Raw genomic sequence first — 14,882 nt, 5'->3', positions numbered from 1 at the left:
AACATAGGGGTCAGGTATATAATTAGAACCAGCAATTCAAATACTTACATTATACAATATTGCTTTGTTGAAGAAAGTTTGCAAACATTTAACACATGAAAGAGAATTACCTGCCCTAAGACACCATAACATGTCATAATTCCACCTTAAGCAATACAATATGAAAGAGGCTATTTTTAGCCTTTCCATGGTTGTTATGGCAACCACCTCCTGGCTCCAGCTGTACACAATGTTTATAATTCCAAGGAAGTAAAAAGACCGAGTTTCCTCTGTAATGCAATTATGTACTTTCTACTTCTATGGTAATAATACCTTAGTTTGATTATAGATACTTGTTTAGTGATAGTCAGTTGGCCTTAGGCTATAGTTCTAGAGGGTTTGGAAAATCTCATACATGAGAGGCAGAATCAATGAAAGGAAAAGGAAAAAAAAAAAAAACACAACAAAGCCTCTTTCTAAAGGATACTGCTGTTACTCAATGGAGATACCAATCCTATGAAACCAACTATAGGAAACGGGCCATTTTGGGGTGGTGTAAAGAGCAGGCTATAATGAAACCACTCATAATGTGTAAGACAGACTGCTTTCAGGTAACCTGTTCACTTGGAGTTTTCTTTTCTTTGGGACACACAACTAACACTTCTGGCCTTCCTTGTAGTTAACTGTAGCCTGTGACCAACTGAGTTCTTGACAATGGAAAATGGGCAGAAGTGATGAATACAACTTCCAGGCTAGCCCATGAAACCCCCCTAAAATCACCCTGGTTCTCCTTCCCTCATGTGCATGCAGAGGAGAACCTAAACAATGATGGAGCCCTTAGCTGGAAGGAGCTTAAGATCCCTGAACGACTAGGGAGAGATGTGAGGGAAAAATAAATCTTTACTGTCTGTTCTGCAGTTAGACTGTCCTGATGAATATACTTAGCAACTCCCTAAACTCAAGTGGACGTAGATGTTGCTTCCCCTAATCAAAAGCTCTGATTCACAGAATCCATGCCCATCTCTCACTAGTCCTCAGCAAGTACCACAATCGCCCCCATGATGTCAGTTTCCATCCACAGTTTCGGATGGCTTTCCACCAGATCACTTCTCAATTCTGGTTTAAAATCAACTTGACTTCTTCAGGGCAAGGATATAAATTATCTTTGGAATGCTCCATAGTAAATTTTACTCAATGGAATGCCTGTTAAACGGATGAGTTCTTTTCTTCACACTTTTTTTTTTTTGTTTGTTTAACCTAGTGTTCTAACTATAACTGACAATGGCTGCTAGGTCTTCCAAGACAGCAGTGAAGTTCGTAGCTCTTCACATTTGTAATCTTTACTCACTTGTCATTTAACTTTATAGCACTCCATTTGTCTGGACATAGGTTTTTTCACCTCTCAAATTGGGGGGTTGCTTTCAATTAACATAAAAGACTAGATTTCTATGACTCTCTATATCCAGTACTTGACGTTTTGTGAAATGATTTCACAACCATTATCCCTTCTGATATGTTTTTCACCAAAATACTCAAAACTTTCTTTTACAATACTTCTGTGGTTTACAAGTTTTTGTTTTATTTATTTTTTTGAGGTGATGGGGATTGAGCCCAGGGCCTCACACATGGGAGGCAAGCATTCTTCCACTGAACTACACCCCCCACCCACCTATTTTTTTAATGGATGGATTTATTGTCTTCAAATAATACCATATCATCTGCAGATGTTAAACCTTAATTAAGATGATGGGCAAAATTTCATTCTTAATGAGTTCTGTTCTGTCTTCCCCAACTCTGCCCTCTTCCAGGGTTCTGCTCTGGTTAGATCACTGCTATTCCCTGTCTGGAGATCAGCAGCACACTCCCGCTGGCAGCCAATGGTAAGTGGCTTGAAAGTTTCAAAGGGAAATTTACAAAAATAAACTACTACAACACACAAAACAGTATATATAAAATGGATTTACAAAGAACTTTGCTGAGCAACAGTTTCTTAATTAGTCTCTGTAGATCCTCATCTCTAAGAGTTACATGAGTTAACACATATTAAATTGTCAATACAACACCTGGCACATAGAGGTCCCCAAGAAACCTAATCCCTGCCAGGAGCTGGTTGTGGAACTCCTCAGCAGAAGTCAGTCCTCGGGTCCTTCCTTTCCAAAGCTGGGATTTCTTTGGCTCTCTTCCAAACTCAGAACAATTTGCAGAGGAAGGATGATTATGAGGCCCTAAATTCAGCAAATGATCAGACTGGTTCAAGGTTTTCTTTGGAGGCCTTGCCATCACTGAGGTTTCTCCAAGGAAGGAATAGAGCTTAAGTATAATTTTATACTTCATGTTACTTCAGCTGTGAAAGCTCTACCACATGGTCTTCCATAAAAATGAAGCCATCCAGCACACCCTAGTGGTTCCCAATTCAAACTGGAACACAGATGAGACCAGTGGACCTGCTGTTCCTCCAGGGGTTGCTGATCTTAGGATCACTTCCTAACATGCCTGAGCTCCTCACACATCCATTCTCCTAGAAAGAAGTGGAGAACCAGAGGCATCTTGCTTCAAGAAACTACTGATGTGGGCTCTCAGAGGAGGCAGCTTTAAGACGGCATTCCCAGGAATATCCCAGAAACCCTTCCCGCCCCCTCAGAATAGCAGGCAATTGAGTTAGTGATGGTGACTCAGGCTGGCTTTTTAATCCTGATCTAAAGGAACCACCACAACCCTGAGAGGGAAATAAAGAGTTGAGTGGAAAAGGCCTCCTCCAGTGACTCACACTCCACCGTGTGACTTGCCTGCCACTAAGACATGGAGGCTGGGCTCATTAGTCACTTTAATGAAATTTTCAAAGAAAGGATTCTCCCTATAAATAATAATGAGCTCCACATCCACAGTGTGTGTGAGAGAGCTTGTGACTCACCTTTCTACCATGCCAGGCAGCACCACTCGTGTCATCTGCAAAAAAGCAAACAAAACATGACGACTGAGGACACAGCAACAGAGTGAAGGACACCCACCCACACAAGAGAAGGGAATCCCAAAGCCACTCAGCATTTAGACAGCAGCTTATTTTATATACTCTATATAATCTGGCTGTGTCAAGAGTGCATAAAGAGGGCAACACATGAAATTACTAGAGGTGACACAGAATACTTTCAGTGAACTTGGCTAAAATTACTTGCCTGAAACACAATACTGGCCCAGGAGCTTCAAATAATACAGGATTTACAGTGAAATTGGTGGTTCCAGAAAATATATTCTCAGAAAAGGACATATATTATCACAAGAAAGATCCTGCCTACCAAGATTACTGAAGCTTTCTAATCTCAAAAGCTCAATCTTTTCTGATTAAAAAAAAAAGCTTTAGCAGACGCTATAAAGTGTCATGTTGGCAAATATTAAGTGTATATTTCACTTAGTAATCATTTATTTTGTTAGTCCTGCTAGTTGTAAAATTCATCCTTACGGAAAGTTAAGGTTATCTGTGGTCTCCAGTGGCCACCAATGAAAAGGTAACATCTGCATTCTTTGAGGACTTCATAACTGTGGCTAAATGCATATAATGATAAGAGGCTACTTTTAAATTCTGTTTTGAGATGTTCTTAACAAGAATAGTTCTGAAGACCAATGGGTTAGCCAAGATGACACCAGGGGTAAGAACTGAGGCTGGAATACAAATTCCTGACCCTGGGAAAGAGTCAAATTCTGGGCTCAGTGAGGTTGTGGCTCAGTGGTAGAGCGCTCGCCTAGCACATGAGAGGCACTGGGTTCATCCTCAGCACCACATTAAATAAATAAATAAACAAACAAATAAATAAATAAATGTGTTGTGTCTCTCTGCAACTTGAGAAAATTTTTTTTTTAAAAAAGAGACAAATTCTGTTTTGTAATAATAAAGTCTGAATGCATGCCAAAGTTTTAAGCTTTCTGTCTTGAATATTACATATTAATTAAAATGTACAGTATTTGGATGGGAAGGGAATCTTTTTGTCTAGAAGCACCCTACAAAAAGAAAGCACCACCCAGACTTTGCCCAGGTAAACTCTGCTTCATGGACATCCAACCCAGATGTCAACCCTAGAGGTGTCACATACTTTTCAGTGAAAATGCATGTTCAATCTGGCACTGTGTTACAAAAGATGAATCATATACTGCCAATTTCAAAACAGAGGTATGTCCTCAAAGCACAAGGGAATCACTTCAACAGAGTGCATCTTTTAGCCCACATGAAAAAGGAGAAACCAAAGAACGAAAAGGCTTAAAACTTTCCTATTGCCCTTCTTACATACACGTCTACATTTTTTATACTAAAATGGCTAAAATGTGAACATGCTAAAAGGACGTAGGCCAGCTAACTTAGAGCTCAAGGTGAGAGCCATGTGCTAACAGTGGCAGAGCAATGAGATAAAGAGAGGCAGGTTTCCTGGTGACTGTGGAGCTACTATGACAAACCTTGATTACCTACCCAGCTTTGCATCGGAGACAGAAATTTCTGTTTTGTTTAAGCCACTACTGTATCTAAACCAATACTCTAATTAATACAGTTGACCATTTGTTTTGATAATGACTGATGAGCGTTCACATTTTAAGACCAAAAAAAAAAAAAAAAACAAACAAAACTGTCCCCAAACCAGCTGTGCTGGCAGCCCAGACTCAACAATTCAGAGTTTTTAAAACAATTCCACCTTTTCTCTTTTCTGGGTTTGCTTGACCCTATTCAAAATGTGCCGACTGGGCTTCAAACCAAACCTTATGGAACCAAGTCAGAGAAAGAGCTGATTTCCCAGCCTATGCTGTCAGCACAGCCAGCTTTTCTCCTCTTGGACTGAGTAAGAGCTCTTCAAATTGTTTACACATTTCCTAAGACTTGTCCTTTCTAGAAGCACATAGTAACTCCTCTGCAGTTACTGAATTGCTACTTAATGCAGGTGTGGTACCTGGTTAGATCACAGTCCTAATCCCAGCCCTTGAACTAACTACTGGTGTGACAGCTGTTCCTTCTCTGCAGTGTCCCAACGCAGTCAATGAAGGAAGTGTCTACACTACAGGTTACTATATTCTGAATCTCAAAAGAGGGAATGTGTATAATGGAATGAGCACAGAGAGAAGCACCTGAAGGGAATTGGTGTCCTTTATTGTCAGCCTGCACTACCCTTTTAGGAAGCAACACCACCAACTACCTGGTCCTACCTTCATACATGGTGCACCCCAGATGGCCCAGAGCCAAAAACAATGGCACATTTTGAGGTTACCCAGTTCAGTTATTCACATAGAAGTTGCTTGCCAATTTTATTAATATTTTAAAATACCTTAGTTGGAATCTTCTTGGGGGTAGTTGAATTATTCTAAGATTAACTCATAATGATGACTGTACAACTCTAAATGTACTAAAAACCACTGAACTACATACACACTTGCACGTTTTATGGTATACAATTTAGCCCTCAATAAAACTGCTTATGAAATACCTCAATAATCATACAGATAAGAATTAAAGAACTGAAATTACATTTGATGTTACTTGCTGGGTTCCGTGGTACATGCCTATAATCCCAGCAATTCAGAAGGCTGAGGCAGAAGGATCACAAGTTCAAAGCCAGCCTCAGCAACTTAATGAGGACCTAAGAAACTTAGTGAGACCCTTTCTCAACATAGACAATAAAAAGGGCTGATAATGTAGCTTTGTGGTTAAGTGCCTCTAGGTTCAAACCCTTGTACCAAAAACCAACCACCACACCAAAAACAACATCAAAAATTTGATGTTACTTTATCAAACCTAGGACGTAAAAAGTCACTCAAAATGTTCTATGCATATCAACTTATAGCCTGGAACAATGGAATAACACCATGTTATAGCCTCTCTCTTTCACAGTTTTCAGGGATTGAACCCAGGGCCTCTCACATTCCAGCCAAGTGCTTTACCACCAAGCCCTAGTCCTGTTATAGTCATTCCTGGGTTCAGCTGAGGTCATATTATCACCCAGAACCACACTCGATGTTGAGGGCTCAGTATCTAATGTGAGAATAGATACATACATAAATCATTACGTGATGATGCTCCGAGTGGATAGGGGCACTGATGCTTAGAAGGACCAGTTATGCCTGGGAAACAGGTAGAGCTTCACAGATTAAAACATAAAGTTCACTAGACAGAAAAGAAATTCCAGTAGAAGGGATAGAGTGTAAAAAGACATACAACTTGTGAGAAAATAAAATATACGTTATAGAATTGATGGATTCTAAAAAGTTATCTACTGGATGAATGAATTAAACAGATAAAGAAATAAAGTATGTACACTTGTTAAATACGTCATGCAACTTACGTTTGCATAAAATATCATGAACAGCTTCTCACACTAGTAAAACAGATGTACATGAGATATGTCAACAGCTGTGGGATATTTTTTGGTAAAGATAGATTATATGCATTCTTAACGGTATCTAAACACTTTTTTCTATTTCGCATATTTCACCAGAGGGCCATAATGCTTAACTAATGTATAAAGAGGGCCCCCAAGTATTTTGTCCTGAGATCACCAGAGACAGAATGGGGAAGAGGAGTGGTAATAAAAAAGTCCTTACCTGGTGTGTGTGTGTACAAGTTCATTGGTATTAAGGAAACAAGACTTGTAAGTTGCTAAATAAAGTCTGGAAGGGGTAGATAGTGCCTATTTAGCTTTCCCATACAAAAGAGAAGAGAAGAAAAGAGATTTACAGGCCAGCAATCAATCTGGAGAATGACCAGGAAAGTCTACAAGATCTGCTAATGGATTTTGGCCAGAAATCCTTATACTATATGAATACTACTAAGTAGTCACAAAGTTTTGAAGTTCAACTCAGTTTTCTTCCTAGATACAAATTTATACATTTAAGAACAATAAAACCTTTAGTTGGAATATTGGGGAAATACAAATACATATATCAGGAACTATTTTTTCCCTTATACCATGTGCATGCCATATTAAATGACTCATTCCTGAATGGCAAAAATTGTCCAGAAAATGATCAGAGACAAAATGAATCCCTATAAGATATAATCATGCTAAGCACAGTGGCACAAATCTGTAATCCCAGCAACTCAGGGAAGGAGGATTGCAAGTTCAAGGCCAGCCTCAGAAACTTAGCAAGGCCCAAAGCTACTTAGTGAGACCCTGACTCAAAATAAAAATAAAAAACAAAAAAAGGGCCAGGGATGTAGCTCAGTGGTAAAGCGACCAGTGTTCAATCCCTAGTACAAAAAACAACAATAACAACAACAAAAATCTTGCTTATAAAATTATAAGTAGCACGCTAAACATTAAATGCTTTCTTGATGGTTTATGTGTATGCACATGATAAAATATATATTTTATACATATGAATTAGAACTCAAGAAGTTTTAATAGCGCAAGTTAGGAAGAAATAATGCTTTTGATGCTCAGATATTAAAGACCCAGAAATAGGAGCTGGGCTGTAGCTCAGTGGCACAGTGCTTGCCTAGCATTTGTGAGGCACTGGGTTCCATCCTTAGCATCACATACGTAAATATAAACAAATACAACAAAGCACCAGAAATACTTGTTGAATGCTTACTGGCCAAATGATTCATCATCAAAGACACACGTTCTCTTACAGAGAAGTTAAATTCTTCCTTATAGCTCATTAGCTTCCCTTTTTAAATTCTAAGTTCTTTCTCCTTGCAGGAAAATGGAACACTGTTTCCTTACCTGTCAAATAATAACATTGAAAAGACTGAAAAAAGTTAACTTGAAATCTGTATGCTTCATAAAACTAATGCCTTCATCTATTCTAAAACTATTTTTCTTTCTTTCTAATCAGATTGTCTTAATACATTCAATTTTAAGCCTTCTTTGATTGGGTATTTGTACACAAATCCTTCTTAATAGTCTATGCATAAGTGGAGATTTCTTTCACTATGTTCACATTAAATAAAAATTCTCTTTAACATAGAGTTTTACATAAGATATTTTAACTAAGATATTAGTAGTTTCATTTTACTTTGTATACATTGATTGGGACCTTAATATCTGGTTATTTATATCAATATACCAAGCATTTCCCTGAAATCTCACTATCTGAACTCCATTTCACAGATCATAAGCTGCTTGTGGAGTTAACTCAATATGCTAATTTTAGGCCATCTGCAGGTGATAATTGCTGTTCCAGGAAATTTTTGTTTCTCTTAACAATTTCTAAGATAAGGTTATTATAACTTGCAAGATCAGTGGTTAAGAATATTAGAAAAATAGTAGTAAACATGACTTCTATACTTGTTTCTTCCATGTTAACATTGTTTCCAAAATTGTAAAGCAAGCAATTTTAATTCAATGCTTTCTGAAGTAGATTAAAGTTGTTCCAACAGTACTTCTATAACACTGAGAACTTCAAATTCTTGCAGGAAAAACAAATGTTCCTGAAAATATACAAAGATAAATAAATGTCTTTATGCGAGCTAAATTTAGGATTCCTTGGGGGAAAGCACATGTTTAATTTCAAGAGTGAAATATTAACTGATATTTACTAATACAACTATGTATATTCTAGCCAAGAAATAAAGAAGTTCATTAGCTCATACAAAATCAAAATTGGTATTATCAGATCATTTAGTTGTGATACGTAACTCAAAAATTACACTGGCTAGCCATGATAATACTTGAAATGTTATATTAAAATGTAATATAGGGCTGGGGATGTGGATCAAGCGGTAGCGCGCTCGCCTGGCATGCGTGCGACCTGGGTTCGATCCTCAGCACCACATACAAACAAAGATGTATCCGCCGAAAACTAAAAAATAAATATTAAAATTCTCTCTCTCCCTCTTTTAAAAAAAAATGTAATATAACATCTGTGGATGGGATTATACAAGATTTATTTCCTTCTTAGTGTTCATGTATCTTCCTCATATTTTGACAACAATTCTGCATTGCTTTCCTAGTTAGAAAAGCACCCATAATATTAAAAAAACCTCTAATGTAAATAAAGTTTTTTTTCCCTTTTTTACTACTTTAGCAACAGTAACCAATAATTTGTACAAGGAACTTAAATATGTAGGAGCCAATTGAAATTTTCCCACTTTTTAGTATGAAATTCCCACTCTTTAGTATCACAATGGATACAATACAAGTAAATTACTTTTGCATTCATGTAACTTCTGGTATTTGGTCATTTTTTAAAAAGAAAACACTATCACATCATGCTACAAAAGACAACCAAAGATTCAAATAATGAAAAGATTAAAGTTCAAGACGCTTTCATAAAATAAGAGAACATATGTTGTCACCTGTGTCACCATTATGTTGCAAGCAAGTAATAAAGTATAATAGTTTGCCTGACAAGGTTGGCTAATCATACACAAAACTGGGGCATCACAAACAGACACTCTGTCCACCTCTGCTTAAATTTAACAGGATTTGAATTCAAGCAACTAAAAATGAACCCACACGAACTAGAAGGAAACAATTTCTTAGATGCAAATACCTTACATAAGTTTTCAACTGAAATAGTTAATAATTTTTATGAATCATAGTTTAATTGTGAAAAGAACTAACAACGACATTACACAATGCCTGGTTTGGGAAAATTGGATGGCAACTCCACTGGAAGCCATACTAGAATGACAAGGCACACATTTCCTTTGGCAAACTGTATAATTTGAGCTCTGTGGTACCAAGAACACAACTTAATTAGAAATTCTTAGAATCTCACCTATATGGCTAACAGAATATTTACAGCACAGGGGGTGGAAAGTTTAATTAGATAAAGTTTTGAGTGCTTTGAGTTCTCCATGAATTATTTTCTTTTCCTTTTTATTAATGTTTAAGTCTTTGTGGAAGACTTAATGTCAAAAAAAAAAAAAAGCCTTTTTGCCATTTTACTTTACCTGAAATTCTACCCCATGTCATATAAAATATGTTTTTTTCTTTTGTAATAAATCCTAGTTTGATCTACATTAAAATAATTAAATAAAAGAAAAGGAACTTTCCATAACAGAGGGCTACATGCAATTAATAATGAATCTAAAGCCATAATTTATAATCCCTAAACAAAATAAGAATACATGTATTGTCATACTCTTATCTTTTCCAAGTTTAGTATACTAGTATATGCTAAGTGTTTCTACGTCTTAATTTTTTCCAAAGTAAGCTAACTTCCCAGAAGTGACAAACTTCACAAGGAGAAGGATCCCTTAAGTTCTCAAGGAGATCTCTACCTTGTTATCCATACATAAGGCATTTCTCCTATGAACTAGCTTTGCTTTCAGCTAGAAAGAACCTCAGAACCAATCTACAATTACTTTTCATTTTTGAAAGACGACAATATAGTTCGTCATATAATTTGGTAAATCCACCATTTTGTGGTTATGTCTGAAGTAGCCCATTTCTATGGGATCCTAAGGACTAAGTCCTTAGGGAAAAATTAAAAAATTTTAGGAGCCTAAAGATAGCTGGTTCCAAGATGAATTAAAAGACTCGGGGTGTTAACTTGGGATACCTTCATTAAGGTATTCTAGGTATTCCCTTGGGTGGGGATCAGTGGTGAGGCTCAAACTCTTCTTTCCATGATTTATTAGTTTCTTAATGTTGTTAACTTAAATTCTTGGAGCAGGGTACTGGGATACATTCTTAGCAAAGTCCCTAAATTAAATAAAATTATACTGCTGAACAAATTCTCACAGATTTCCAAATTAATACGGGGCTCCCCCTACTGGTACTGTGTCACATGTCCGAGGGAAACCCAGACCAAAAAAAAAGTGCTTCTGTGCTTTTCACCCATCTGTCCATTCACAGAGTTATCATCTCCTCCATGGGCAGGGCATTAGGCACTTCTGGGTAAATGATACACAGTAAACACACAGTGGTACAGATGAAGTGAATCTGCATTTCAAAAGCTGCAAAAGATCTCTCACTCTGAGTACTGTGACTTCAGAGAATCCTAAGAATGAACAGAAATGATCTGAATGTTTATGTCCCCCTAAAATTCATAGGCGAAACTCTAAGGTCCAATGGTGACGACATCATGAAGAAGTACTCTCATGATTTGGGATCAGTGCATTTACAAAGAGGCCTGAGGGAGCTTGTTTGCCACTTCTACCGTGAGGGCACAGCAAAAAAAGCACCATCTTTGAGGAACAGGGCCTTCCTAGCCTCCAGAACTATGAGAAACAAATCTTGGTTCTTTATAAGCAACCCTTCTCTAAGGTTTCTTTTCTTTTCTTTTTTTGTTATAGCAGCCCAGTGGACAGAGACGGAAATGATTGATTAGTTAAAGCCATTCTAATCTATCAACTCCATTTAGGAAGTATTCAGTCTGAGTAGACTCTACACTTGGACTCACCTAGAACAAGAAAACTCAAAACTCAAATGCCCCAAAGGCAGTCAAGTAACAGAAATGAGACAGGTAAGTCATTCAGTAGGGACTAATGGGGACTGTAGTACCTGGAGAGAGCAGGCCCTAACTGCTTAGCATACTCAGGGGCTGCACAGCCCCAGTCACTTGTAAGTATGCAGCAATTGAGATCTGTGTTACCTGATTTTCAGACTGTTCCCAAGAGAAGACAGAAATCTCGGTGTGAGATTTCCTAATTTTGAAAACTGACCCAAACAAAACATATTGGTAGGCCACATCCAGCCCACAGACCATTGGTTTGTAATCCCTAACCCAGAATCAGAAAGGGAACTCACCTTCTTCTGCCCATTCAACTCTGGCAGATTCAAAGATTAGGAAATTCTTACAGTTGACTTCAGTGGAAATATCAATAGCTAATCCAAGTTCAACCTTCTAGTCTACATATAATCAATCAGTATGATCTGTATTCCCAAAGAATTCAACCTAGAATTTTTGGTTTTTATAATTCACTCGTTTATTCAAAAAACATCTGTTGGGGCTCGGGGATGTAGCTCAGTGATAGAGCACATGTCCAGCGTATGCAGGTCCTGCCTTCAGACCCCAGTACCCAAACAAAACCAAATAAAAAATCTGTTAAATCTACCATATGTAAGGGATAAGATATGGCAGGAAACAAATGGGACATGCTATCGATTCTCATTGTGCTTACAACTAACAGAGAGGCTCAACACTAAAAATGAAATGCTGAGTGAGCGGAAGGGAAGATATGTGGTGTGATATATGGAATTGCACTGACCCAGAGACCTAATCTAGGTATAGGCATCAGGAAGGCTCCCTGTCCACCTCCACCCCTAGCAAGATGTGCTTTCAAGTCCCTACTTTGGTTGAATATATAAAGGAAAAACTATAAATAATTATGCTCTGCTTGAAGGTCTGAGGATGTAGCTCAGTGGCAGGGCACTCACTTAGCATGCACAAGGCCCTGGGTTCCAGCCCCAGCATCAAAAAAACAAAAACAAAAACAAAAAACAATTACTGTGCTCTGTTTGAGATTCCTCATCCCCATTTCCCAATAAAGCAAATACCAAAACTCAATGGTATCTCACTATAAAAAGTAATTTATAAATCTTATTTTGGGTTACACTCCCACTCATTTCCTTCTTTGCTCTAAAAAAAGTAAAAAGAAGGTTGGCTATGTCTCTCAAATAGAAAGGTAGTCTGGAAATTTCTTAAGGAGTACAGCTATAGGAAGACCTTGCCCTCGATTCCACCTTATCAACCAAGCCCAGCAGCAGCTTCCAGCTCAAGGATCATCAGAAGGAAAGTTCCCCACCCACCCTTCAGTGGGTGTTCTGGCTTGGTATGAGGTGTCTCCAAAGATCGGGTATGAGGCAATGCAAGAAGGTTTGGAGGAGAAATGATTGGGTTATAGTCTTAACCTAATCAGTGAACTAATCCCTAATGGGATTAACTGGGTGGTGACTGGAGGCAGGTGGGGCATGGCAGGAAGAAGTGGCTCATTTGGGGAATGGCTATGGCATACATATTTTGTATCTGGAAAGTGGAGTCCTTCTTTCTGTTTCCTGATCACCATGTGAGCCGCTTCCCTCTCCCACACTCTTCAGCCATGACATTCTGCCTCACCTGGAGCCCTGAGGATGAAGTTGGCCTTCTATTGCCCAAGACCTCTGAAACAGTGAGCCCTCAAATTTCTCTTCCTCCTCTGCAATTGTTCTGATCAGGTGTTTCAGTCACAGCACTAAAAAAGCTGACTGAAACAGTGGGGCTGCAGGCAGTTCAGGTAATATTGTTTGGACGTTGCTCATGTGAAAAGGAGTAAAGTATTGATGGTCCTGAGGTCCTAAAATTGTGATGAAAGCAATCAAACAACTGTATAGCTGGGAGTAGGAAGGCAACCCCAAATTTGGCAGACTCGTTAGAATAAGCGATCTCAAGTCCGAAACAAATGGTACAAACAAAATCTGTTTTGTCTTTGGATTGATGGAGCTCAGTGTACAATCTGTTTGAAATTAGACATATATTTGCCTGCCTCTGGAACTACAACACCTCTCCCATTTTTTATGATTTATCCAATGGTAATCAATTGTAGATAAACAATTTCATTTGCAAATTCTCTAATATTATGGGATGGAAACCCCTCCAGGGATAAAACTGGAATATTTTAGAAGAGTGTGGTTCAATATCCTGAGGTTTAGCTGTCTAAAAACTCCACCATTTATGGAGTGAATATCATTGCTCTTGATGAGAGACCAGATTTGCCTTAGATTTTAGTCACAGCGCATCTGAAATCCTAAAGAAAAAGCCCAACCTGGAGGACTTCTCTTCCAGTTTGAAATGTCTACCTGCTATACTGGTCACCTACACAGAGCTCCTACACCACTTAAGGAAGAAGAATAACACTGAACCTGTCCCTAAAGGATTTAAGAGCAAAACTGGGAAGGGAAGCAACGAGGCTTCTAAGCATCTGAGGGAAGGGGAAGCCCTGTTAAGTAGGCCACTGAGAGGGGAGAAAGGAATAAACCCAAAATTACTGGGTAAGACTAAAAAGTGGAACAATCCAATGGAAAGAGGGCTGTTCACAGTTACACGTTAGTGCTTTGCAGCCCCAACTGTTCTGGTATTTCTTCTGCAATACCCCTGGACACATCACCATCACTTATCTAATGATAACCTGAAATTCACTTGATCTCAGGACAGTGTACTTTTATCTTTCCTCTATTGGAATGTGGGACTTAAGAGGTATTTGTAATCACATGACCTGCTCACACAGGACAGGAGAATGTGAACCCGAAGGAAACGTAAAGACAATTTGATCAGAGCTCTTGGCATGGCATAGGCCTTGCAATAAATTGCTGGAGCCTTACTCAGCAAGTCCTCCAAATTAGGGGCACAAACCCAAAGTCCCAGGACAAGCTGATTTCACCAGCATCTCCTCAGACACTCCTCAGCCAGTCATCCCTACCATGTGGTTTGGTGTGGAAATAAAACTTGGACCACTCTTGCTGGTAAGAAGAGGCTATTTTCATTCTCATATAAGGTTTTTTGATAAATTCATTGTAGTTTTAGGCTGCAGACACCCATGCCATCCCCTCCCCTCCAGCTACCATAAAAAAACCTTCTAAGATTCTGTAGCCAGACCTCTTTTCACTGCCTTTTAAGTTATTCCAGGGCTCCAAAAGTCATTGCTATGAAAAATGTGGCCCTGACCTGGGCAACATAATCAACTAAAGAATGATAGGAGCAATTCATCAAAATATCTTATAGAGCAAATCATAGCAGCATGAGAGCCCTAAACCTGGGAGCGTCATACACAAAACTTCACCAAGGTGAATGCCTTAAATGCCATAAAATACCTATTGCCAGTCATTCCACCACGAGAATCAAGTCTCTGTACCACACGGTGGCTCACATCTTACCTCTACTTTATGATCTCCGTTCTGTGGAGCACAACACTCAAATTCCTGCACGATGCTGTCCTAACTTAGTTTTCTCGCCTTCTAGATTTTTTTTTTATGGCTAATTAGACATTTTACATGCATTGATTC

At 38.5% G+C, this 14,882-nt stretch overlaps 1 protein-coding gene across 1 annotated transcript in view; it reads right to left on the bottom strand.

The window, feature by feature from the left end:
• Positions 1–14,882, bottom strand: part of Hsd17b12 (hydroxysteroid 17-beta dehydrogenase 12) — a 147,066-nt gene that overhangs the window by 21,151 nt on the left and 111,033 nt on the right. Inside the window, exon 7 of the mRNA XM_046456339.2 lies at positions 2,891–2,925. Coding sequence (XP_046312295.1) covers positions 2,891–2,925 — 35 coding nt within the window. The remainder of the gene's footprint in view (positions 1–2,890; positions 2,926–14,882) is intronic.

This window comes from Marmota monax, unplaced genomic scaffold (assembly GCF_021218885.2).
Source record: "Marmota monax isolate L192 unplaced genomic scaffold, Marmota_monax_Labrador192_F-V1.1 WCK01_AAM20220418_F8-fsc00047, whole genome shotgun sequence".
In the NCBI taxonomy this organism is placed as follows: Eukaryota; Metazoa; Chordata; class Mammalia; order Rodentia; family Sciuridae; genus Marmota; species Marmota monax.
The sequence above is the reverse complement of the archived record's forward strand: the minus strand, read 5'-3'. Positions and strand labels throughout refer to the sequence as shown.